General features: G+C 44.0%; 1 protein-coding gene across 2 annotated transcripts in view; it reads left to right on the top strand.

Annotated features, from left to right (window-relative positions):
• The window catches only part of LOC141148200 (uncharacterized), a 41726-nt gene that overhangs the window by 2313 nt on the left and 11429 nt on the right, over positions 1 to 27984 (top strand). For both annotated transcript variants that reach the window (XM_073635418.1, XM_073635417.1), the window contains exons 2-4: positions 5080 to 5327; positions 5556 to 5783; positions 26816 to 26847. In XM_073635418.1, the coding sequence (XP_073491519.1) occupies positions 5080 to 5327; positions 5556 to 5783; positions 26816 to 26847 (508 nt within the window). The remainder of the gene's footprint in view (positions 1 to 5079; positions 5328 to 5555; positions 5784 to 26815; positions 26848 to 27984) is intronic.

Below are 27984 nucleotides of genomic sequence, written 5' to 3'. Positions count from 1 at the left end.
ACTGTTTGTTTTTTTTTTTTAATTCATGAAACCATTTTTTTTTCCAAAAAAAAGGCGTTTGAAAAATTATTGCGCAAATACCGTGTGAGATAAAAAGTTGCAATGACCGCCATTTTATTCTCTAGGGTGTCTGCTAAAAAAAAACATATATAATGTTTGGAGGTTCTGCGTAATTTTCTAGCAAAAAATGATGATTTTTACATGAAGGAGAGAAGTGCCAGAATAGGCCCGGTATTGAAGCGGTTAAAAAAGTCCCTGCCCTTACCAAAAATGCAGCGCATAAAAAAAAGCACAGATGTGAACATGTCCCATAGGAAACCATGTTAAATAGACTGTAGTGTAGTGTAATGCATAGGTGTGAACCAGGCCTCAGTGCTAATTTAGACAATAAAAGCGTGCGATTGAGCATCTCCCCACCCCCAACCACCCCCCCACACCCCCACACCCTTAAGCTAAAAAGGCAGAAGATTTTATGTATATAACCCTGTTGCTGTAACTGCTTAAAACATGTTATATGGAATTAATCTCTAATTTGTTTGACTCTCACCCATCTAAAATCGACAAGTCCATCTAAGACAGGGCCTATGAACAGCAAATCACCAACTCATAGGATAAAGTAAGGAACAATCAGTGGTTGGTAACGTTCAGGCAGTGTAGTACCAAGTTGATTACTAGAAGCTTGGTCAGAAGTCCAGGTCAGAAGTCCAGGCCAAGGACGGTAACAGAAGCAGACAGGGGACTCAAGGGTCAGATGGAAGCCGGGTCACCAATAAAGGTCAAGCACAAGTTCACAGGAACAGAGACTGAAAGACCATCAAGCATTGAGCCTATTCAAAAGGTAGGTTTAAATAGCCCACATGGTTCCAATGTCTGTGCTGAGCTTGTATGATGTGTGAAAGATTGTCCATCTAGTAAGGCTTCAATGCGCAAAAACATGTGCAAGCTTTTGCACATGTGCGCCAATCTGGTGGCTGGCTTGACATTCCTGATACTCATCCACAACAATAAAGGTACCCCAACAGCCATACTTTCAATTACACACAAATACCCGTCAGATCCAATACTCACCCGAAAAGCCAGACCCACATTTCTTAAGGTCTATAAATGCTTCTGTTGCAGCCTCCTGATCATCAGTTCCCCAGATAATTGCCTGATCAACAACAATCACCCTGTGCTATTCCCCCCCTTCCTAAATATTACTATTTCTTTCTTTTAGACTAGTGTAGCAATAACTCTCGGTGGAGCTGCTGGTTTAAAGCGGGCTGTTACCGTCACCTTCGTTATCTCAATTTCACCAGAACCGGTAATTGAAGGAAGTAGCAGGAAGGAGATAGAAGAAGAGTTGCAGGGAAGTTCAAATACCTTTTCTTAGTGTAGTATTAGGAATCTTGTAGGTGAATGTACTCTCTTTAAACATGTTGAATCTTTGCCCGCCTGGATAGGTTTCTCTCACTAACCTAGCAGCCGGTACGTAGCACGAACAAAAGTCTCTGCCACAGACTTGAATGGAATAGAATCCCGTACGATCCTCTGCCACAGGATGTAATGGTTTACGGTGAATAGCAAACACAGCACTAGAACCTTTAAGCTGACCCAGCAGTACTATGCGGGAGGATTACTTTAGGATGCGTCCTCCAACTGAGTCACCAGGCCCCTCTCCAGACCAGCACTCTGTATGATCCTTCCATGACTGGTCCTCCCCTGGGATCTTCTCGGTTGTCCAGCTCCTTCACTCAGGATAGACAGCTCAGGACCATTCCCTTGCTGCTGTGGTAGGCCCCAGACAGGCTTCTGGGCCCACTCACACGCTGCATCAACGTGGGTCTCCCGGTCGGAGCACCACGTGGTGGTACTCCTAACACATACCTGTCGGCCAGGAGGGCCAGCAGGTGGAACGAAACGAACCTCACAACATGGCGTCTGTTCCATAAATACCCTCTCCCAGAATGCAACTCGGAGGACCACCTCCACCGAGTTATCTCCGGGACAGAGGAGCACTCATACGCTTCAACGCGTTGCCTTTCCAACACCGACCCATGGCGACAACGACACCCACAGGCACAGTGTGAAACTACATGCAACTCAGCCAAGCTGGAACAGAGGCAAATCTGACTATGTATGAAACAGATAACCCACTAAATTTACCTATAAGAAGTAGATTGAAAATCTACCAGCGCTACAGTAGCATTAGACCTGTGGTGCTCTCATTCTTTTTATATTCTTTTAGACTTCTTTGGGGACCCAAAAGGTTATCAAGGTTGACAAAGAGCTGCCTTTAAAACTTGGACTTAAAATACTATCTTGCCTACCACTGGCAGGGCCATCTTTATTATTGATTGGATCCTGGGCAAACATTTTCTTGGGCCCCCCTCCATGCAATTTCGCTCTCCACCTACTCTGAGACATACAATAAATAGCAGCTAGCCGCTTTCCTTACAGCACAAACGTGCTGCCCTTTAGCAGATACACAGCAGTGCCATTCATTGTTAACCGCTTGCCGACCAGCAGCCATCATTTTATTGCAGCAGGTCGGCACGATCCCGCGAACCGTTGTAGCTATACCTCGGCTTGCGGGACTAGAATAGCAGGCGCGCTCGAGCGCTCCCGCTGCACAGCGGGGTGCCAATGCTCATGGCCAACGGTCGCAATGACCGCGGGCCACGAGCGATAAACACACAAATCCCTTTTCTGTTCTGTGAGGAGTGACAGATTGTACGTTCCTATTAAGGATGAGCTCCGGCGTGTTCGCACAGCCCACGTGCCAAGCCCGCCATGAAGTCGGCACTGCGCTGCACTAATCACAAGCAGTGAGACATTGTCCCAATGCGTGGCTGCAGAGATTGGGAAATGTCTCACTGCCTGTGATGAGCGCAGCGCAGTGCCGACTTCCTGGCGGTCTCTGCACATGGGCTGTGCGAACACGCTGGAGCTCATCCTTAGTTCCTGTTAGCTAGGAACCACGATCCGTCACTTCCTCTAGTCATTCCCCTCCCCCTTCAGTTAGAATCACCTCCCAGGGAACACAGTTAACTCCTTGATCGCCCCCTAGTGTTAACCCCTTCGCTGCCAGTGACATTTTTACAGTAATCGGTGCATTTTTATAGCACTGATCGCTGTTTAAATTCCAATGGTCCCAAAAATGTGTTAAAATTGTCCGATGTGTCTGCCATAATGTCGCAGTCACAATAAAAATCGCAGATCGCCACCATTACTAGTAAAAAATAAAATAATAATAAAAATGCTATAAATCTATCCCCTATTTTGTAGACGCTATAATTTTTGCCCAAACCAATCAATATACGCTTATTACTGAAATGAATGGGCTGCCCTATACGGAACCTACATCTTTATCCACCCGGTCAGTGCACCTTTTCATCCTAAAACCCCTTCTAAACTCTGCACCCCAAACCTCCCCCATCCTCTCCACTCCAACCCTCCACCCCTTTAATTCTACCTGCCTACTCTGCTCATCTTTGCACCCACCTTCCTTACCTCCCATACATCCCTCCTTGCTCACCTGTGCAGCCCAAACTGTAACTCCTTCTCTGCACACCGCACACTACCCCCCCACCACCACCACCACCACCACCACCAATTTGCTTACCTTTGCAGAACAGGCTGATGTTAGGCTTAATGACCACAGTTGCATTCAGGACTTTTAGGCATGCTCCTTTACGTCCCCAGTGGGCAGCATTCAGTATAGGTGATGGTGGATATGACTTCAGGGAGGCATTATATACATATGAATGCAGCTTCTATTTACATATCAATGCTGCAGCTCCACGGTTATTTACATATGAATGACACAGCTATTTACATATCACTGCCGTTATTTGCATGTAAATACAGGGTCTGCAGGTGAGTCATCTGTACACAACAATAGGGCAGAGCTGAGCAGCATTAGTAGCAGCACTTCACACTGAGATATCGGGACACAGCACAGGACTAAAACTTCAAGGGAATTTAAACTGGGATAGTTGGTAAGTATGAGGCAGCTGCTTTGGGCCCCACAACAATGATGGGGCCCAGGGCAGCTGCCCCTTTTGCCCTGCCTTAAAGCGGAGGTTCACACAAAAATTGAACCTCCGCTTTTCGGAACCCTCCCCACCTCCGTTGTCACATTTGGCACCTTTCAGGGGGGAGGGGGGTGCAGATACCTGTCTAAGACAGGTATTTGCACCCACTTCCGGCATAGACTCCCACAGGAGTCTATGCCTCTTCCCATCCCCACTGCGCTGTCTGCTGGGACACACACGTGTCCCAGAGACAGCGGGGACCAGTTAGGAAGCGCAGCGCGACTCGCACATGCGCAGTAGGGAACCGGGAAGTGAAGCCGCAGAGCTTCACTTCTTGATTCCCTTACAGAGAATGACGGCGGCAGCACCCGAGGACCGAGGGACGATTTGGTCTCGGGTGCTGACATCGCTGGGCCCTGGGACAGGTGAGTGTCCTTATTTTAAAAGTCAGCAGCTGCAGTATTTGTAGCTGCTGACTTTTAAAAAATTTTTTCACGGGACTCCCTCTTTAAAGACGGCCCTGGCCACTGGGTCCAGCACTCTACTTGCAGGCCATTTGTTGACCTGTTTGATATAGTTTCTTGGCATCTATCCAGTTTTGAACTTTAGACACAACTCAACTGAAAGATTGAATTTGCTTTCTACAATTAAAATAAACATTAAAGGAAACTTTGTATCCGTTTCAAAAGAAATTCCAGCTAACACTTGGCTCTCAGTTTCTGCCACAAGGACAACTGTCCAAGATATTGAGGCTGAAGTTCAAAATAAGACAAGCCAGAACAGGAGGTGAAATCTTCCAATGGACACACATGTTCTGGTGACAACTCTAAAAGGTCATATTTTCCTTCACTTTGGAGAGATTTGTTCTTTCCATTGAGATTAGATGTAAGGATCACAGTTAGCAGACGCATGGCCAAAGTTCTAACCCTTCTCCATGTCTGTCTTGAACTAAATATGTTTTGGATGGAGCTTCACTTTGACAGATTGATGTGCCATATAAAATTGGATGACTTGATGAGTTTAACACTTGTGTATTTGACATCTGTTCTTGATCCTTTTCAAGGCAAGAAAACGGAGAGAAACTGGGAGTCTTCTTCTGGGACTCTGACACAGACATCAACTGGATCACACATGAAGTTGCCGATAGGATGATCAGTTCCATGTTCTGTCTGGCCCTGTCATGGGTTGGAGACCAATTCTGGAGATCTGTGGCCTCAAGGTGCACCATGATAATCTTCTGCCATTCCATGAAGTCAGGGAAATCTTTGTATGACCTGAATATGTATCTGGACCACCTCCTGCAATCACATGGTAAGAAGGACATTCAATAACTATCTACTGTATGTAATATATATAGCATAGTGAGGAAAGAATATCCTATAGAACCGGGAACTACATAGGGAAATAAAATCTAATGCAGTCTGGGAGTAGTCAACGCTCCACTGAAGCCCGAGTCTCAGAACAACTTTCCTGTAACTCATTAGTCTGAATCTGACAGCACAACAATTATGATGACATTGTTCCTTCTATGACATCCAGGAGCTGAAAACATAATAATGGTCATTGGAGACCTGGAGGATTTGATGTGTGAGAAAGGGATGAGGGCTCAGTGGAGACAGAGCCCTTTCTCCGCCATTGAACTGATTCTCTTCTCTGAGATGGAGATGAATTTACTCTGCCCCCTCAGACTCCGCCAACTGATAGAAACCGGCCTGGTGGAGGCAAAACTGAGCCAAATCCGATGCATCTTACTTCAGCTGATTTCAGGTAAGATACAAGTACCATTTTTGTAGGTGGTACTGCTGGTGGTGGGAAGGGAAGTAAAATTCCACAATATACTCCCATGGTAGGTTCTGTTATGGGGCAATAGTAATGGCCGTGTGTTTTTTTTTCGGCAATATAGTCTCTAAATACCTTTTGCCGGCAGTGCTTCTGTGCAGTCACATGGTTTACTTGGGTCTTTCTCCCTAGCAGAGAGACTCCAGTGGGAGGGGCTCACATCCCTCTGCTGGTCTAGTTTCAGTTTCAGGCTGGGAAGGGGCGGGGAGAGAAGGGGCTTCACACAGACTATGCAAATGACAGGAAGGGAGGGGGGGAGAAGGAGATACAGATGCTGCAGGATGACAAAAGATGTAAACTGACCACGCTAGACATGATTAGTATGGTCAACTTACTGACAAGAACACAGGAACAGGCAGGATCAACCAGATATTATACTATATGAAATGGATAAATAACATTGCAAATAATTACTAGCACAAAAATAACTAAGGAAGGAAAGATCAAAAATAAGAAAGGATCAATCGATCCAATGAAGGGTTGGTCAAAGGAAGGGTTGGTCAGGCGATCGCAGGAGGGGTTGGTCCATCAATCGCAGAAAGAATCGGTCTGTCGATCGTAGGAGGGATCAAAGTAGGGAAGGATCGTCGATTGGTTGCAGGAAGGATTGTTTGATTGGTTGCACGAAGGATCGGTTGATCGATTGCAGGAAGGATAAGTCGATCTACCACAGGAAGCATGGGTCGATCAAAAGAAGGATCGATAGATTGATGGTAGGTCTGATCGACTGCAGGAAGAATCAGCCAGTCGATCATAGGAGGGATCGGTCAGTTGATCGCAGGAAGAATTGGTCGGTCGATTGCAGGAAGGGTTGGTCAGTTGATCGCAGGAGGGATTGGTCGGTCGATTGCAGGAAGGGTCAGTTATTCGATCTCAAGAAAGATCGGCTCTCACACAACTTGAAACAGACAGGGAGAGAGGGAGGGGGAGAGGGGGAGGTGCAGAGTCGCTGAGGAGAGAGTTGGATGAGAGAGGCACGTAAACTGACCACATCATCAGAGATCAGCAGCCATGATAAATGTGATCAGTTTACAGAGGGTAATGCCGTGTACACATGGCCGGACTTTTTGACAGCAAAGGTCCGACGGAACTAATCTGCCGGACAATTCGATCGTGTGTGGGCTTCATCGGACCTTTGCTGTCGAAAAATCAGACGGACTTTAGAAATGGAGCATGTTTCAAATCTTTCCGACGGACTCGAGTCCGGTTGAAAAATCAGTTTGTCTGTATGCTAGTCCGATGGATGAACATCGACGCTGGGGCAGCTATTGGTTACTGGCTATGAACTTGGTTATTCTAGTCCGGTCGTACGTCATGACGTTCCAATCAGTCGGACTTTGGTGTGATCGTGTGTAGACAAGTCCGTTGCATTGGAACTCTGTCGGAACTCCGTTGAAAGTCCGTCAAAAAGTCCTTCAGAGTTCAGTCCGTCGAAAATCCGGTCATGTGTACATGGCATAAGACAGAAACAGGCATGATCAACCAGGTATTGTACAGCATAGAAAGGAACAATTGACATGGCAAAAGCACTGTGTTATACCTTGCATCTTAACATTTTTTTTTTTAAAACACTTTAATTAAACACCTGGAAGCAATTCTGCTGCTGACTATATAGTATGTCAACAACAATAGCAACGAATATTAAACACTTGCTGGCCGGCTTACACCGATAAGTGGCACGGGTGCGCAAAACGTCGTACCCGTATGTCACTCTGTCAACGGCGGTTAGTGGGCGTGTGCACGAGTCCCACAGACTCAATGTCGACCGGTGGCCCGCGAACGTGCCACAGAGAGGCAGAACGGAGAGGCCTTGTAAACAAGGCATTTCCCTGTTCTGCCTAGCAACATGACAGGGACAGGGACGGACTGACCATTCGGGCACTCAGGCACTGACTAAGGGCCCGCGAGGTTGGGCCCCATGAGAGGCTCAGTCTGCCCCTAGAGGTGCCCGCAGCCTATCATACAGATTGCGGCGGAATTGAGAACACTATGCCCGCCCCGAGGAGCAGTGAACTAAATCCTTGGCGAGAGGAGCGAGCTGGCCGGGATGGATCAGAATGAAAGAGCAAGAGCCATCAGCGGCAGCCGTATGGGGATTATTGCAGAGACAAGCGCGCCTCCGACCACCTCTCCCCCTGGGGAATTCAGCTGAGGGGCGGGGCCATATCTCACTGCCGTGTGGGGGACTGTCGGTAAGGGAGCTGGAGGCTGCAGTGCAGAGTGCAGAGAGTGCAAACAGAGCGGACAGTCAGGGGACTCTCATCTTCGAATTGGCCACCCACACTGACCTGCCCTGTGTACAGCAGCAGGTCAGTGTGATAATGACAGCAGTGCAGCACAGCAGTTGTATGCATTATGTTTTTGTAAGAACTTGCCCTGTACCTAGTTACCAGATCCAGGTGCTATTCACTAGTGCACACTGATATCTGGTACATTGAATGCCACTCAGTGTATAGATATCAGTGTTATATATAGGGAATAGCACTTAGCCCTGGTTCACATTGGAGCAATTTGGCATACGATTTGACATGTCAAATCGCATGGCAAAACGGCGGGGTGGCAATTGCCGGCAATGGCACTGCCCGAATCGGTGCAACGCCGCATTTGCAGCGCCACACTGATTCCCAAAAGTAGTTTCTGTACTACTTTTGGCGACTTTTGGGTGCGATTTCCATAGACATCTGTGCAGCAACATGCAGCAACCTGTCTCTGAAATCTCCGCCAAACTCGGACTGACATGCGGGTTCAGCTGAACTCACACGCTTTCATTCCCGCTGTCAATGTGAACCTGCGCTAAGTGAGCATAGGTGTGCACAGCCTATTGCATTAGGGTGTGCACCTCCGAGCTCACACACATATGTGTGTGTGCATGTGTATATATGCTAACGGTGTCAGTAGAGCATAGATAGGGCAGTGGATGGTGTCAGTAGTTTTTATTTTTATTATTTTATTTTTTATTATTTTTTTTTTAATTTTAGATTTTTTTTTTACACATTTTTTGGAAGCCCCGTTAGGGGGTTTCAGTGAAATATCAGGGATTTAAACAGGGGAAATCTGCGCCACACAGGGTGATTAGGGTGTGCCCAGGCACACCTGGCACACCCCGTGAGCATGCCTATGTAAGTGAGTGTTATTCGCTATATATATATATATATATATATATATATATATATATATATATATATAATCACTGAAATGTATGCACTGCGCCCTTTTCTCTAAGACCCCTTTCACCCTGGAGGCATTTTTCAGGTGCTACGGTGCTAAAAATAGCGCCTGCATAGCGCCTGGAAAAAGCCTCAGCTGCAAACACAGTGTGGAAGCCCGAGTGCTTTCCCACTGGGGCGCTGCACTGGCAGGGCATCACAGAAAGTCCTGCCAGCAGCTTCTTTGCAGCTGTGTAGGAGCGGTGAATACACCGCTCCTCCACCGCTCCTCCACCGCTCCTGCCCATTGAAAACAATGGGGCAGCGCCGCCATACCGCCGGCAAAGAGCTGCTGCAGCTGTGTTTTGCGGGCGGATTTAACCCCTTTTCGGCCGCTAGCGAGGGGTTAAAACCACCCCGCTAGCGGTCAAATGGCGGCGCTAAAATGACAGTAAAGCGGCGCTAAAAATAGCGCCACTTTACCACTGACGACCGGGGTAGCTCAGTGTGAAAGGGGTCTAACACTGTCATCTGTACACTAAGAATGTCTCTTACATTTTTGGCTGATTGTATTTGAATATCAGTATCATAATTTTTATTATGGACTATTAGTTTCAATTCTATTGCGCTGCACTATTTTATTTATTTTTTTCTGTTCATGTGAGGGATTATTTTGAATTTACCTTAAGTGTCAGCTTGTAATTTAGGTGTAACAATCCAGGCACTGGAATAAGTCCAAAAATAGCTTCCCCAAGTGAATCAGGCAGACAGAACAATGGAGCAGTGATTGAGGTCCCTCCACCACAAGTAATCCAAGCCTCTCACGTTGATTTCTCACAGTAGGCAATCATAGAAAAAGAGGAAGAGGAAAATCTAGTGCTCTCTGTATAAACTACTTTATTTGCCAAGTGAAATATAAAAGATTCTACTCACATAAGTTGCACTCCAAAACTGAGCACAGGTATTAAGAACGTGTAAGGTTGTTTCCAACCTAGAAGATGGCCTCGGGTGACGTCAGGCGTGACTCCTCCGCCCCCGTACGCGTTACGTCCTGTAGGCGGGGACTTCATCAGCGTTGGGTCGGATGCACGTCGACGGCCCGCGATACTCTTATATAGCCATAGCAACCATCACACAACAAATCGCGCTCTCAGGCAGGGCAGACAAAACACCACCCTGAACTCATAAATAAACCTTTAATAGAATGAGAGCCGTTCATTGGGAGACAGATCACTACACAGCAGAGATAAATAATAAGATAAAACCAGACTGATAATGTCAATTCACACAGTGTAGGGGACAAAACAAAACCTCCATACATTATCTTTTAGAATTCAAAAGGACACTCGGATCTGAAAATTTGAAGGGCAATACACCCTAATTAAAAGCACTCAACCAGGAGCGAGACATAAAAAATTAATTAAAAATCCCAATAAAGGGACTATTAAAATTGTAATGACATCAGTCCACGACCATCTTCCGAATAGAACAGATTACAAAAAAGTTCACCTTTTTAGAAAAAATCATAAATGCACATTTTGGAGTTAAAAAAAAATGTGCATTTATTATTTTTTTGTTGCAGACCCTGTAAAGCATTGTACCAGTGATCAGCAGATTTCACACTGACAGGAAGACTCAATGAACTACCACAGTGCTCAACAGTAGGGATGAGCTTCGAGTTCGAGTCGAACCCATGTTCGACTCGAAAATCGCCTGTTCGACCGTTCGTCGAATTGCGAACGTTATGGGCTGTTAGCGCCAAATTCGAGTGACGCGTCACGGCCCATAATTCACTGCGGCATCACAGTGCATTGCTGGCTGATGATTGGCCAAGCATGCACAGCGCCATCTGTACAGAGAGCCGTAATTGGCCAAAGCCAGGGTGGTTTTGGCCAATTATGGCTCAGGGGGTTTAGTACACACCCCACACTATATAAGGCCGCCTGCATGGCGGCCTTGTGTAGTGTGTTGCGGCGGAGAGAGATAGACAGAGAGACAGTCATTTGATTTACGTTTGATAGAGTAGGCAGGCGAGTCAGTTAACTGTGTATTGTGTATATATATATGCATTCTAGGTGATGTGTGTGTGTATATATATATACTGTATTCAGTTTAGCTAGATCCGTTCCTGTTATTCTCTTCCTATTGACAGGCAGGCAGGTGTTTTTATAGTATTTACAGTTAGTGTAGAGCATCCTCTGCACAGTGTGCACCTAAAGCTACCTGAAGACAATTGCTGTTGTTCTGATCCTATTAATATCACAGGCAGGCAGCTGCAGTATTTACAGTTAGTGTACTGTTTCCTCTGCACAGTGTGCACCTAAAGCTACCTGAAGACAATTGCTGGTGTTCTCATACTAATAATACTATAGGCAGGCAGTTGATTCTGCTAGCTGCAGTATCAGTATATATACATCCCAGCTTTGTGCAGCTACATCTCACTGCAGGCTATTAGTATGTCTGGAAGGCCAACAAGGAGAGGCAGACAGTCACAAGCCAATAAAAGAGGGCAAGCAGGCTCTGTGTCTAGAGGCAACAATGCTGGTCATGGAGATGGTGCATCCTCATCAGCACGTGGCAGTGGGACGCGCTTGTCCTTTTTTTCGGCAGCTGGCCGTGTTGAGCCGCAACATGCGGAAGACTTGGTAGAGTGGATTACCAAGCCGTCCTCATCCTCCTCATCCTCCTCATCCTCTCTCACCCAGGCTCAGGGTACTTTGTCTGGCAAAGCAGCTGCCAATGGCATCAGTCACTCCTTCCCTAGCCTCCCTAGGAGGAGGATTGTGTCAGCATGGAGGTGGAGCCTGGCACTCAGCAACAGCAGCAGTCTTCAAGGGATCATTTGCCGTCCGAAGAAACCCATGGACTTGTACGTGGCTGGGAGGAGGTGGCTGCGCATCATGTCATCCTTAGTGACCCAGAGGACTCTGGACCGAATGCCTCAGCAACCTACGCTGCATGGCCTCCCTGATCCTGCAAAGCCTGCGGAAGGATCCTCGTATTCGTGGTATAAAGGGGAGGGATGATTACTGGCTGGCAACCCTCCTTGATCCACGTTACAAGGGTAAGGAAGGCCTTGCAGAAAGGTTTGTGCAACGCGTTTCCAGAGCCTGGAAGGTTACAATCCTGGTCTTCCTGGACAACGTGTTGCTGAGGCTTTGGTCAGTCATAGAAGGAGCGGTGGAGAAGGTGGCCGTCTGGCCGATGCGTTCAGACAATTTTTTAGTCCACAGCCACAAGGTCTGGTCGGTTCCAGAAACCATCGCCAGTGTCTGATTCACATGGTGCAGGATTACCTAGGGGCAAGATCAGACTTGGACACCTCTCCCACCGAAAATCCTCTGGGTTACTGGGTCTTGAGGATGGATCACTGGCCAGAGCTTGCACAGTATGCAATTGAGCTACTGGCCTGTCCTGCATCCAGCGTTCTTTCGGAACGCACATTCAGTGCTGCTGGAGGCTTTGTAACCGATCACAGGGTGCGCCACCAAATCGGTCGATCGGCTGACCTTCATAAAAATGAATCAGTCTTAGATCACCAGCTACCAAGCACCTGATGCTGATGTAACCGATTGATTTTTTTTTTTAATGTGAGATCCCTTCAAGACTGCCTATGCTGATGCTGAGTGATTATCCTGTTATGCTGAGTGACAATCATCTTCCTTCCTCAATTTTAATGCTGATAGCTTGTAAGAACATTTTTGGTTCTGGGCACCGCCACCAGTGGCCAAGGCCCAATTTTTCTGCCACTGTTTAACAGGGGCGTGTAATTACAATTTTTGATGCAATACTTTGCAGCAGGGCTCATTCCTGCGCTCCAACTATAGTATCTGTGAGGGGTTGCAGTGTTTTGGCACCAGCACCAGTGCCCAAGGCCCAATTTTTTAGCCACTGTTTAACAGGGGCGTATAATTACAATTTTTGCTGCAATACTTTGCAGCAGGGCTCATTCCTGCGCTCCAACTATAGCATCTGTGAGGGGGTGCAGTGTTGTGGCACCAGTGCCTAAGGCCCAATTTTTCTGCCCCTGTTCAACAGGGACATGTAATTACAATTTTTGATCTAATATTTCACAGCAGGGCCCATTCCTGCGCTCATCAAAAGTAACTGTGAGGGCTTACAGTGTTGTGGCAACACCACAACCAAAGGCCCAATTTTTCTGCCCCTGTTCAACAGGTGCATGTAATTACAATTCTTGATATAATATTTCACAGCAGGGCCTGTTCCAGTGCCCACCAAGAGTAACTGTGAGGACTTACAGTGTTGTGGCACCAGCACCACCACCACCACCAAAGGCCCAATTTTTCTACCACTGTTCAACAGGGGCATATCATTACAATTCTTGATCTAATATTTCACAGCAGGGCCCGTTCCTGCACCCTCCAAGAGTAACTGTGAGGGCTTACAGTGTTGTGGCAACACCAACACCAAAGGCCCCAATTTCTGCAGAGTATGTAGGGCAGGCCCCTACTTTCAAACATCCAACTTACAAACGACTCCTACTTGCAAACGGAAGGAGAAAACAGGAAGTGAGATGAAATCTACCCCTAGGAAGGGAAATTCTCTCCTGTAAGAGTTAATGTGGGAAAAACATTTCTCCTTTCCACTGATGCTTTATCACCAATCCTTGTTTCACTAAAAACCCAAAATTTTCAAAAAACATTTGTCATTGGGACAGAAAGTGTGGTGAGATCTTGTGAAGAGGTGCACAGACATCAAAACAAATGTCACAGGGGTGATAACCCTTCTCTATGTTTTCCAAAAAGCTTTAAAATAGATTTTTTGGCTGGAGCTACACTTTAAAAATGTACCAGTTCAAAATTACAAACAGATTCTACTTAACAACAAACCTACAGTCCCTGTCTTGTTTGCACCGCCTGTATACTCTTGTTCAGAGTATATAGGGCCTGGGGGCCCCACACCTTTCCTTTTTTTAATTTGGGTTCGGGGTTACCCTTAATATCCATACAAGACCCAAAGGGCCTGGTAATGGCCTGGTAATGGACTGGGGGGTACCCATGCCGTTTGTCTCACTGATTTTCATCCATATTGCCAGGACCCGACATTACATTAAAGCCGCAAGCAGTTTTAAATGACTTTTATTCCTTTAAAAATGTCATTTTGTGCAGGGACTGTTCTAAGCAGGGGAAACACGCGCCACTTTACAGGCATACTATAGACACCCCCCAGGTACGATATTTAAAGGAATATTTCACTTTTTTTTTCACTTTAACCATCATTAAAATCACTGCTCCCAAAAAACGTCCGTTTTTAAAACTTTTTTTTGTCCCCTGGGGTAGGACCCGGGTCCCCAAACCGTTTTTAGGACAATAACTTGCATATTAGCCTTTAAAATTAGCACTTTTGATTTTGAAAGTTCGAGTCCCATAGACTTTAATGCGGTTCTAAAGTTCGCGCAAACTTTCGGTCCGTTCACAGGTTCTGGTGCGAACCGAACCAGGGGGTGTTCGGCTCATCCCTACTCAACAGCATCTTGATAGTTTATTGAAAGTTACAAGCTGTAAAAGATGTCGGGACTTGTTGTTCATTCACACACAGAGCTCTGAAAACCAATGACGCAGCCGTGTGGGGGTGGAGCCCCACATGTCTGCCCTGTTTTCAAAAAGTGACAGCCAGTACAGCGAACATCTCCCTGTACTGCTGTCACAGGGAGGGGGGTCAGCAGGGAGCTGCTGCAGCACTGAGAACATGTCACCCTAAAAACGAGTGGAACATGTAACGTGTAGTTTCTTGTGCACTCCAGTGTTTTATGTTTCCTGTTGCTTGTTTATTATGTTTTCAACATCAGTGCAAAACCCCCTATTCAGAGACAGGTGGAATACACCTGAACTTCCAACTTGGCAGTCTGTTAACCACTTGCTGACCGCAATATGGATCTGTACGTTGCAGTTTGCAAGTGGTTTTACTGGGATCATGGCTGAAGCTATTGGCTACGACTCCGGTACTGTTTTTTTGCAACTGATGGCCGGATTTTTCATGAATGCCTTCTGAGCAGTTCATGAGCGGCTGGAATGCAGTGCTTCATAGGCTTACCATTTCTGCCGGTTCACACTAGAAACGATGCGGCTGGCTGCTCCCAAAGGTGAATAAAGAGTAGATTCTCTTTGATCTACTCTATGGCCTTGGAGGACCGGAGCAATGTCATGACGTCACTTTTGGTCCAAGCTGAAAGTAAATATTTATTTTTTAAAGCAAAAGATCACATTTTTTTTTTGATCTTTAGATTTAAAAGGTAAAGAAGAGATTTGGGGTCTTTTTGACCCCAGATCTCTCTCTAAAGAGGACCTGTCATCCTTATAAAAACAATTATAGGGGCAGCGTAAAAATATATATATTTTTTTAAAGAGTCTCCATCCCTCCGTGCTCTCACACAGAAGCGAACGTATATGTAGGTCGCGCTCGCATCTCTAAATGTTGTTCTCACCACACATATGAGGTTTCCCTGCAAACATAGAGTGAGAGCAATAATTCTAGCAACAGACCTCCTCTGTAACTCTAAACAGGTAACCTGTAAAGGCATTTAAAACTTTGCCTATGAAGACTTTTAAGTACCGTAGTTTGTCACCATCCACGAGTGTGCACAATTTTAAAGCATAACATCTATCTGTTTACTTGGTGTAACATCTTTCGCATTTTACAAAAAAAAAAATGGGGTATAAATTGTGTTTTTTTTAATTTTTTATTCATTAAAATTATTTTTTTCCCCCAAAAAATTGCATTTGAAAGACTGCTGCGCAAATAGCATAATAAACATAAAACATGACATAAAAAACAATCACAATCGCCATTTTATTCCCTAGGTTCTTTAGGTTCTTTGCTAAAAACAATTATACTGTTTGGGGGTTCTAAGTAATTTTCTAACAAAAAATACTGATATAAACAAAAAGTTCCAAAAAAAAAGCCTGGTCAGTGAAAGGTTAAAGCATGTTGTTGTTAAAGTTTTTTTCACAACTGTCCATGACAAGGGATACTTGTTCCTTATTATATCATCAGGTATAAAAAATAAATTGGCAATGTCTGGAACTTATAAACATAAAAGTGGTGCTACAAAAAGAAAATTACCGTATATACTCGAGTATAAGCCGACCCGAATATAAGCCGAGGCACCTAATTTTACCACAAAAAAACTGGGGAAAACTTGTTGACTCGAGTATAAGCCTAGGGTTAAAAATGCACAGCTACTGTAAGTGGAAAAGAGGGTCAACAATGCCCATTTGCAGCCTCACTGTGCCCATTTGCAGCCATAGGTCTCCCGAACTTCAAACTCAGTAGTTAAGGGTTCCTAGATGCCCCCCTAGCTGCAGCCAAAATTTGGGGTCTCTGGACCCAAAGGGTCCCGAAATTACATTGCTGCAGATGGACACAGTTGACCCACTTTGGGGCCCCATATCTCTGGGCCACTTGGTGCTAGGAACCCCAAAATTTGGTGTGCAAACCCAGTAGAACTATCACTACAACATATCCAAGTTGGGGTTCCTGGCACCAAGTGGCCTCGAGGTATGGGGCCCCAAAGTCAGTTCAGAAAATGTCAAGAACTTTTCTGTAGCAGAGAATGACATTTTCCGAACCGACTTTGGGGCCCTGTATCTCGGGGCCATTTGGTGCTAGGAATCCAGCTTTGGATATGTTGTAGTGCTAGTTCCACTGGGTATGCACACCAAATTTGGGGTTCCTAGCACCAAGTAGTCTTGAGATACGGGGCCCCAAAGTTGGTTCGGAAAATGTCATTCTCTGCTGCAGAAAAGTGCTTGACTCGCGTATAAGCCGAGGGGGGCATTTTCAGCACAAAAAAATGTGCTGGAAAACTCGGCTTATACTCGAGTATATACGGTAAGTAGGCAAAGAAGACAAAATGAGGCATCTACTAGCAAAATTGATTCATTCTTTGGTAAAAAAAAAAAAATGATGTTCCTCATGAAGATGCTCTTGTTGAGATCAGTGATGAACCAATGGAATCAGTGGCAGAAGAAGATGTTGTAGATCTTGAAACAGAGTCAAATGTTGAAAGGTTGAAAGTGATCTACCGACTGGAGAAAATAAACAGGAACCTCTGCCTGCCAAAATGCCATCTGGAGTAGAGAAATCATCCATTAAAAGAAGACTACTTTCTTTTTTCCCACGACTTGCATAAAGCAGGAACTTCCATGGAAATGTTTTGGGACTTTCATCCTAACCAGCCCACAGAAAACAAACCATTTAATCGTAATGTTGTTTATTACCGAAAAAGCATACAAGGGTCCAGCGTTTTCAAGGAAAATGGGTAACTCTTGATGAGAAAAAAAACAGTGTACATTGTTCCATCTGCTTATATTATGGCCAGGAAAAGTACAAGCACACTCAGTTAATGCAAGGTTGCAGCGACTGGAGACACATCACAACAAGGTTATTGGAACATGAAAACTCACAATGTCATAAACTTGCAAGTGATGCTTATTTTGTTAATATGAGTTTCCAAAGCGAGCAAAGTCCTTTCTTGTATTAAGAGAGGTATGGACTCCAGAGAGAGAGATATCATTTTGCCCCCCCCCGTACAAATCATTAGTAAGACCTCATCTGGAATATGCTGTTCAGTTTTGGGCTCCAGTTCTCAAAAAGGATATCGGGGAACTGGAGAAAGTGCAGAGAAGGGCAACCAAACTGATAAGAGGCATGGAGGAGCTCAGCTATGAGGAAAGATTAGAGGAACTGAATGTATTCACTCTTGAGAAGAGGAGATTAAGGAGGGATATGATCACCATGTATAAATACATAAGGCGGGATATGATCACCATGTATAAATACATAAGGGGGGATATGATCTCCATGTATAAATACATAAGGGGGATATGATCTCCATGTATAAATACATAAGGGGGGATATGATCAACATGTTCAAATATATAAGGGGTCCATTTAGTGAACTTAGTGTTGAGTTATGCTCTTTACGGTCAACACAGAGGACAAGGGGGCACTCTTTACGTCTAGAGGAAAAGAGATTTCATCTCCAAATACGGAAAGGTTTCTTCACAGTAAGAGCTATAAAAATGTGGAATAGACTCCCTCCAGAGGTAGTTCTGGCCAGCCCAGTAGATTGCTTTAAGAAAGGTCTAGATTCTTTCCTAAATGTACATAATATAACTGGGTACTAACATTTATAGGTAATGTTGATCCAGGGAAAATCCGATTGCCTCTTGGGGGATCAGGAAGCAATTTTTTTGCTGGGGTTTTTTTGCCTTCCTCTGGATCAACTATGGGTATAAAATTGGGTATATTGGATTGTACGATATTTGTTATTTTATTTATTGTTTTTAAGGTTGAACTGGATGGACTTGTGTCTTTTTTCAACCTAACTATGTAACTATGAGTGGCAAATCCATTAAGCACAAATTGTTAAGTAGTCAGATGTCTCTAAGAAATCAGCAAGTACTACAACGTTGTGTTATTGTAAGCCACATAATCGATATTGTTTTTTTTCATTGGTGTTCAAGCATTGCTTTTCAGAAGCAGTCATTTAGAGTCTGTGGCAGGTGTGTTTGACGAGGACCATCTTGAAAATCGAGGTAATTTTTTGGAGATTGTGAAATTTCTTGCTGACTACAGTCCAGTCTTAAAGAAGCACCTTACTAATATTATAGAAAAAGCAAAGAGCTGTGATCCAGCGAAAAAGGGAAGAGGGAAGTTTGTAACTTTTCTAAGTAAATCTACTATAACAAAGTTATTTGTGATTCTTGGTGACATGATCAAGGAGGCAAAAGTAAAAGAAGTGGAGAATTCTGGGCTATTTTCTATTCAAATGGACTCCACACAAGATGTGTCAACTCAAGATCAGTGTGCTATTGTTCGGTATGCTGCTGGTGATAAAGTTAAGGAACGATTATTACGTCTTTTTGCTATTGAAGATTCCAGCAGTAAAAGCCTGCATGCCTTATGCTGCGTACACACGAGCGGACTTTTCGACCGGACTGTTCCGACGGACCAAGTCCAGCGGACAATTCGACCGTGTGTGGGCTCATCGGACCTGCAGCAGAATATTTTCGGTCGAAAATCTGACAGATTTTGGATTTGGAACATGTTTCAAATCTTTACGTCGGAACTCCGCCGGACCCAGTTCCTATCAAGAAACCGCTCATCTGCATGCTAGTCTGATGGACGAAAACCGATGTCAGGGCAGCTATTGGCTACTGGCTATCATCTTCCTTATTTTAGTCCGGTCGTACGTCATCATGTACGAATCCGTCGGACTTTGGTGTGATCGTGTGTAGGCAAGTCCGTTCATTGGGAAAGTCCGTTGGAAGACCGCCGAAAGTCCGTCAGACCAGTCCAGTCGAAAAGTCCACTCGTGTGTACGCGACATTACTCACAGTATCACTATCTGCTTTAGGACTTAATCTGGAAAAGTGCATAGGTGATTCTTTTGAGGGAGCAGATAATATGAGTGGAACTTATTCAGGCTTGCAAGCGTTAATGAAGGAAGTTCGCCCCAAGCACATTCACGCATGGTGTTATGCACATGTACTCAACTTAGTTATTGGCAATGCAAGTACTGTGTGTGCTCCAGCAATCAGTCTATTTGGGCTCCTTAGCAACCTATCCACATTTTTCACGGAATCATACAAAAGGATAAAACTCTGGAAAGACCTGATGAAAAAAAAAAGACTGGCAATTCTAAATTTCAAAAGATGGAAAATATTGGCAGAACAAGGTGGTCAAGCAGAGCTAATGCACTTTGAAAGTTATTTGGAAGCTTTGATGATCATTCCAAAGAGTTATGCTCTGATCTCATAATTATCTTAAAACAAGTAAGCAAATCCCCTGATTTTCGACCCCCTGTTCGCCAGGAAGCTCTGAAATTAATTGAGAATCTCTGTAAATTTGAAACCATCCTGGTAGCTTTTACCTTTGTTGCATTTTTGACATCACTATCCCGGTATCAGATTATCTGCAGTCAACAGGCCTTGGTTTTATCCAGACATGGAGAATGGTGGATGATGCTGTCAAGCGTGTGAATAAAATATGCAGAGACTTTGCATATATATAAATGAGAAATTGGCAAGTGAAAACATGTTTGAAAAAAAGCTTTTCTGATCTAAGGTCCACAACAACTGCAGAAGGTACAGATAATAGGAAACATTTTGAAATTTCTTGTTACAATGTTATCCTCGACACTGTTACAGAGAGTGCGAAGTCAAGATTGTCCACTCATGAAGAACTTTATAAGCAAATTTCTTGCTTGGATCCAAAAAGGGTTTCAAGAAATACTGACCACTTCAGACAAAATTCAGTTGAATTTCAGATCAGAAGCAATACCAGAGATAGACTCAGTTGCTCTACCTGAGGAACTAATCTCTTTTACGTCCAGCTACAAAAATATTCGTAAAGGCCTGTTGAATGACAGTGATGATGAAGAGAGTGAAGAATTGGATTTGGATTTGGATTTGGAAGAGCAACACATCAGCTCTAGTGCTGGGCCATCCACTTCTACAGCTGCTGTAAAGAAGGACTCCTGCAAGAACTGTGTTTCCTGGGCTTTCAAACTTCTTTATCAGTACCGCCTGTGTTCAGTGGCCTTTGAGAAACTCTTCTTGGCATATAAATATATAATTACACTGAGCACTACACAGTGTGCATGTGAAAGATGCTTTTCCAAGTTAAAAATCTTAAAGTCAAGATTAAGATCATAGAAAGAGAAGGGAGATTGGACAAGGGCTACTCCAAAAAATGCCCTCAATCACCAGGAAGGGTTAGGACTATCACGGTACCCAAATATACATTAGAGCATTAGATAAAAATAGAATTTATTATACAATTACATAAAATACAAATTACTAATTTTTATTTTTTTGTATATTTTTTTATTAAACTGTTCAGCTAAGAAGACATTTATTGCACCTGTTATATTGTGTTCATTTATGAAAACCTTAATTTTGAAAATGTACCATTGTTGTTCTTTCTTTAATGTGAGTTTTATTTTTCTTTAATTCCTATAATAAACATTTATTTTGAACATAGTATAGAGAAATTCTTTGAATGCATGCAATGTGGGCAGTGCAATATGTAGGTTTGACTTTGTGTGGATGTAGCTTGAGAGTGGTTGGGGACACATGGGCAGGGCACATGGGCGGGGACACAGGGGGCCCCATGATCTTCTTTTGGCCGGGGGCCCCATGATCTGTCAGTCCGCCCCCAGACAGGGATCTACTGTGATCGAGAGCAGTGATCTCTGTCATGTTCTAGTGTGCCCGTCCCCCCTACAGTTAGAACACGCTGAGGGAACACATTTAACCCCCTTGATTGCCCCCTAGTGTTCAACCCCTTCCCTGCCAGTGACATTTACACACTAATCAGTGCATTTCTATAGCACTGATCGCTTGTCAACGGTCCCAAAATAGTGTAAAAAGTGTCTGATCTGTCTCCGCCGCAATGTCGCAGTCACGCAAAAAATCGCAGATCACCGCCATTACTAGTAAAAAAAAAAATTAATAATAAAAATGCCACAAATCTATCCCCTATTTTGTAGACGCTATAACTTTTGTGCAAAACAATCAATAAGCGCTTATTGCAATTTTGTTTTTACCAAAAATATGTAGAAGAATACATATCAGCCTAAACTGAGGAAGAAATTTGTTTTTTTATATATTTTTTGGGGATAGTTATGTAGCACTGACCCCCTAAGGAGCTGCTAATAATTGATTGGGCCTGCACTCTGCCTCTCAACCCCATAAAATGGAGTACATGAGTGTGAGAGGTCTTACTATCGGTTCTGACGTCAATCACCCACGCCTTTCTATCTGGGGACAGGGCCTTTACCACTTGTCTGACTTGCTCTTCTTCCCAGGCCTCACCTGGGAGCTCAATTGCCACGTTCGCTTCTGAGCGGGCACCTTCTGCCTTGCACCACTGAATCACAGTGGCGGGGTCCATCCTGGTGCTTACAGGGGTACCCTCTGGGGGGGTTGATTGCAGAGTCGCAGAGAATCCCAGACGAGCCCCCACGTGTAGCAGTGACCCCCTAAGGAGCTGCCAATAATTGATTGGGCCTGCACTCTTCCTCTCAACCCCAGAAAATGGACTCGACCCCCTTGGCACAACTGTGTGGTAATGTTAGTGTAAGACCCAATGGTAAAGAGCAACACAATAATAACACAATATACTGTATATTTACTGTCACTTCACCAGCTGTAATTGGGAGCGGTGATCAGTCACACATAGCCCCCCCCCACAGTTAGAATCACTCCCTAGGACACACTTAACCCCTTCACTGCCCCTTAGTGGTTAACCCCTTCCCTGCCAGTCACAATTACACAGTAATCAGTGCATTTTTAATCGCACTGATCGCTGTATAAATGTGAATGGTCCCAAAATAGCGCCAAAAGTGTCCGATGCATCCGCCATAATGTCGCAGTCACGATAAAAATCGCTGATCGCCGCCATTACTATTAAAAAAATATATATATTAATAAAAATGCCATAGAACTATCCCCTATTTTGTAGACGCTATAACTTTTGTGAAAACCAATCAATATACGCCTTTTATGATTTTTTTTTTTTTTTTTTACCAAAAATATGTAGAAGAATACGTATCGGCCTAAACTGAGGAAAAAAATGTTGTTTTATATATTTTTTGGGGATATTTATTATAGCAAAAAGTAAAAAATCTTGCTTTTTTTTAAAAAATGTCGCTCTTTATAGCACAAAAATAAAAAGCCGCAGAGGTGATCAAATACCACCAAAAGAAAGCTCTATTTGTGGGGAAAAAAGGGCATCAATTTTGTTTGGGAGCCACGTCGCACGACTGCGCAATTGTCAGTTAAAGCAACGCAGTGCCAAATCGCAAAAAGTGCTCTGGTCTTTGGCCAGCCAAATGGTCCGGGGCTAAAGTGGCTAATTGCAATATTATTTACAGCAGTTAATGGAGATTTCACATAAACCCATTATGTAACATTATGAATGTACAAATTTTTGAATTTTAGAACATTCAAATTTACGAATATTTGGAAAGATTTGTTAAACGGGTTTTCATTCAGTTGGATATTTCCGAATTAACTAATTAGTCGAAATTCATTAAAAAACTAATTCGGAACAAAACAAATTGCACATGTCTAGTCTAGCCTGCAGTTTTCTATGTGTGAAATTCTTCCTTCCTTGCTGCTCACCTATGGTTGTCCCCTGCTCTACAATGGATTTACAGTGGGGACGGAAAGTATTCAGACTCCCTTAAATTTTTCACTCTTTGTTATATTTCAGCCATTTGCTAAAATCATTTCAGTTTATATTGACAGAAAAACACAGAATTGTTGACATTTTTTCACATTTATTAAAAAAGAAAAACTGAAATATCACATGGTCCTAAGTATTCAGACCCTTTGCTCAGTATTTAGTAGAAGCACCCTTTTGATCTAATACAGCCATGAGTCTTTTTGGGAAAGATGCAACAAGTTTTTCACACCTGGATTTGGGGATCCTCTGCCATTCCTCCTTGCAGATCCTCTCCAGTTCTGTCAGGTTGGATGGTAAACGTTGGTGGACGGCCATTTTAGGTCTCTCCAGAGATGCTCAATTGGGTTTAAGTCAGGGCTCTGGCTGGGCCATTCAAGAACAGTCACAGATTTGTTGTGAAGCCACTCCTTCATTATTTTAGCTGTGTGCTTAGGGTCATTGTCTTGTTGGAAGGTAAACCTTTGGCCCAGTCTGAGGTCCTGAGCACTCTGGAGAAGGTTTTTGTCCAGGATATCCCTGCACTTGGCCGCATTCATCTTTCCCTCAATTGCAACGAGTCGTCCTGTCCCTGCAGCTGAAAAACACCCCCACAGCATGATGCTGCCACCACCATGCTTCACTGTTGGGACTGTATTGAACAGGTGGTGAGAAGTGCCTGGTTTTCTCCACACATACCGCTTAGAATTAAGGCCAAAAAGTTCTATCTTGGTCTCATCAGACCAGAGAATCTTATTTCTCACCATCTTGGAGTCCTTCAGGTGTTTTATAGCAAATCCATGCAGGCTTTCATGTGTCTTGCACTGAGGAGAGGCTTCCGTCGGGCCACTCTGCCATGAAGCCCCGACTGGTGGAGGGCTGCAGTGATGGTTGACTTTTTATAACTTTCTCCCATCTCTTCTCCCTTTCTCTGCATCTCTGGAGCTCAGCCACAGTGATCTTTGGGTTCTTCTTTACCTCTCTCACCAAGGCTCTTCTCCCCCGATAACTCAGTTTGGCCGGACGGCCAGCTCTAGGAAGGGTTCTGGTTGTCCCAAACGTCTTCCATTTAAGGATTATGGAGGCCACTGTTCTCTTAGGGACCTTAAATGCAGCAGAAATGTTTTTGTAACCTTGGCCAGATCTGTGCCTTGCCACAATTCTGTCTCTGAGCTCTTCAGGCAGTTCCTTTGACCTCATGATTCTCATTTGCTCTGACATGCACTGTGAGCTGTAAGGTCTTATATAGACAGGTGTGTGGCTTTCCTAATCAAGTCCAATCAGTATAATCAAAGACAGCTGGACTCAAATGAAGGTGTAGAATCATCTCAAGGATGATCAGAAGAAATGGACAGCACCTGAGTTAAATATATGAGTGTCACAGCAAAGGGTCTGAATACTTAGGACCATGTGATATTTCAGTTTTTCTTTTTTAATAAATATGCAAAAATGTCAACAACTCTGTGTGTTTCTGTCAATATGGGGTGCTGTGTGTACATTAATGAGAAAAAAAAATGAACTTAAATGATTTTATCAAATGGCTGCAATATAACAAAGAGTGAAAAATTTAAGGGGGTCTGAATACTTTCCGTCCACACTGTATATCCCTTTCCCTTCTATCGCTTCCTGGCCCACCTCCCAGTTTGCTTTCCTATATATAGATATGCTCAGTGCAGCCCGAGTTGCCTGTGCAACTTCCTGTTTTCTCTGTGCTCCTGGTTTGCCTTGTAATACTTGTATTCTGTGCCTGACTACCCATGTACCCACCCCGGCTGTATCTACCCATTTTCACTTGCCTGCCACCTGTCCTGACTTCGGCTCATTTCCCAGATTCTCTTCTGTCTTCTGTCATCTGTACTCTGAAGTCTCCACAGACGGGCATACATGGGGTGACATGGTTCCAGTTTGCCACAAGTCCATCCCCACCATCAGGGGTCCTGGTGAAGAAGCAGGCTGAGGCTAAGACTCTGCGCCCTGGGGAACCCTGAGTTGGCTTTCTACAAGGGCTCACTACCATAGAAACCTGTCAGAGCCCCTGTGTGTGATTTTTATTGTGTCCCCTTGAAAGAGACTCTCCCTGTTTGTCCTGGTAACCATTGTCACTTGCGCATAAATGGGTCTATTTACAAAGCATTGAATTGGACTTTAACCAAACATATTCTGGTGTAGAATCCTCCAAGCCCATTGTTTTCAAATGGCAGTGATTGTTTCTCCAATGTGTAGTGAGAGTCCCATTGGCTGCTTTATGAATAGACCCCAAAATGCTGAGGAAATTCCACATTTTGAGTTGTCACCACAAGAAAAATAGCAATCTTCCTGCAGGGACACCTGGTCTGGAGGGGGTGGGGGTGTTCCCTTATTTTAAAAAGATTTCTGTTTATTGCTTATTGGGGGAAATCTCTCCCAATAGGACCAGATGAAATAAAAAAAAAAAACCTGATTGGGGTTTTAATCGTTCCCTATTCCAGCCTTTTTAAACCAAGGTGACCAGGCAGGTTTCTTCAGGAGTGCCTTGGCAAAATGCCTAAAAATTGCCCAAAAATTGTATACAAGCTGGTGGGTGGATGAATCCTGCCATTCAGTTACACAAAACCACAGATTTTCATTGTGCACCATTACAACCTTCTAGCTGCCAACGAGAAAATTGTGGAGTAGCACTGGACTTTAAATTGGTAGCCACTATTAGACTCAAAATGAAAAAAACAAGAGCACTCAGTAGAATAAAAATTCAAAGTTTATTTTAACAACATTATAAAATCATTAAAATCATGAAATAGGTACAAAAATTGTGAAAACACATTGTGTATATATGATATCGTCCCATGTGGGTTGATCCTGTGTATGCAAAAAGATAACTTGTGACTTGAAGTTAAGGATAGTCTTCCATGTCAGGGCCCCACAGAAATAAAGAGTACCAAGAGATCACTACGCATTTGCTTCCTTCTAGCTGCCGACCTCCTTCTAGCTGCCGACCTCCTAATGACCAATAAAATCATCATTTGATAAGGAGGATGTTAGTTACCTGCATAGCATCCTTGTTTATGCCTCGAGACTGTCCATAATTTTAAAGGGTGCCTCGAGACTGTTCATAATTTTGGAGGGTGCCTCAAGACTGTCCATAATTTTGGAGGGTGCCTCAAGACTGTCCATAATTTTGGAGGGTGCCTCAAGACTGTCCATAATTTTGGATGGTGCCTCAAGACTGTCCATAATTTTGGAAATGGTGTCTTGAAAGAAAAAAGGTTGAGAAACACTGCTCTATTCTATATATAAAAAAAAAATCATTTTTTTGGCAAAAGGTTGGTACTACTACGGTACTACAAAAGGTAAACCTTCAACCAACCTCTGTGTTGTTGCATTTATTATTTTGAAATGCTTACACAAAAGAAAAGCAGTGGTAAAAGGAAAAAAATATGTATTTTGGAATTTTTAGGCTTACCCTTTCTATAACCCCCCCCCCCCCCCCTCCAAGCCACTGACCCTCAAGGTCCATAATGGTGCATGCAATCCAGTCACCTACTATTCTTGCATTTATTATTTTCATTTGGGAAAAATATAGGGGTTTTTTTGTCTCCCAATCCCAACAACTCGGAAACGGTCCTTGTCTTTTATCTTTTCCAGAAATGAATTCCACTTCCCGACACATTTTTAAGGTGAGCAACAGCTAAAGAAGATTTGTGCAATTAGTGGACTGTGCATTCCTGGCGGCACATTGTGGAGTTGACCATCAGGCAGGTGTAGGATATAAGAGTTTGGAGAGTAGAGATGAAGGGTATAAAATGCTGACTTATCAGTTGATTGCATTGTAGATGTATTTTTCTCCAATGAGAGAATGTTGAGGCAAACCAAACCTGTCACGGCTGAGGCCCCCATAGAAAAAAAGTTTCCATTGCTCAACTGCCAGAGGTGGGTCCAATCCTGGGGCAAGCATTTTATTATAATGACTTCCACAGGAGTGACACATTCACTTTAAAGTATGTCCCAGTGACACAGAAAGAAGTAGGAGGAAATATCTTCTCCTGTTCTGGTTGCCCCCAGAACAGGGTTCCCTATTAAGATATTTCCTCTCTATCCCTGTTTAGGTGACAACTCCAAAAGTTTAGACTTCCCTTCCTAATGCTCAGTAGGACAAATAGAGGGAGTGAATCTACCTGGAGGGGTACAGACATCTGTAAAAAAAAAAAAAAAAACTGACAGGGGTTTTACACTTCCTCACTCAACATTGCTGGTTTAGGCTGGGTTCACACCATTGCCTCATCCAGCTCACAGCAGGGGTTCGGTGTGTCCTGGTCCACCGTTTTAGGTCCGATTTCAGCCTGAATTTTCGGCTGAATTCGGACCTGAAACAGACCAAAAGACGCATAGCGTTTTTGTGCAAAACGCACTGGACCCGCTGCGGAGATATGTGAACCTGCTCCATAGAGAGACAGTGAAAATCTCCTGCTATTGCAAATTGGATGTGGGGAACCCGCATCCAATTTGCAATGGTGGGAACCCAGCCTGAGATTTTAAGAAGTTTATTTTTAACTTAGTAAAAAGTAAGGTAATATACTGAGGCAGGGCCATCTTTAATATTGATTGGACCCTGGGCAAACATTTTCTTGGATGAATGGCACCATGCCGAGCAGGTGATCTCCTGTGCTAAGAATGCAGCAGGGCAGCTGCACATCACGGGACTCAGAAGTTAGTTAGGATCCCTGGAGTAGCAGTGTTGTAGCGTTGCCTATTACAGTGATTTCCAGCTTCTAAAGAGATACCACAGGTATGGTATACGCATAGTTACATCGGTC

Source organism: Aquarana catesbeiana, linkage group LG06 (assembly GCF_042186555.1).
Source record: "Aquarana catesbeiana isolate 2022-GZ linkage group LG06, ASM4218655v1, whole genome shotgun sequence".
Taxonomy (NCBI): Eukaryota; Metazoa; Chordata; class Amphibia; order Anura; family Ranidae; genus Aquarana; species Aquarana catesbeiana.
This window is presented reverse-complemented; position numbering and strand designations above follow the sequence as displayed.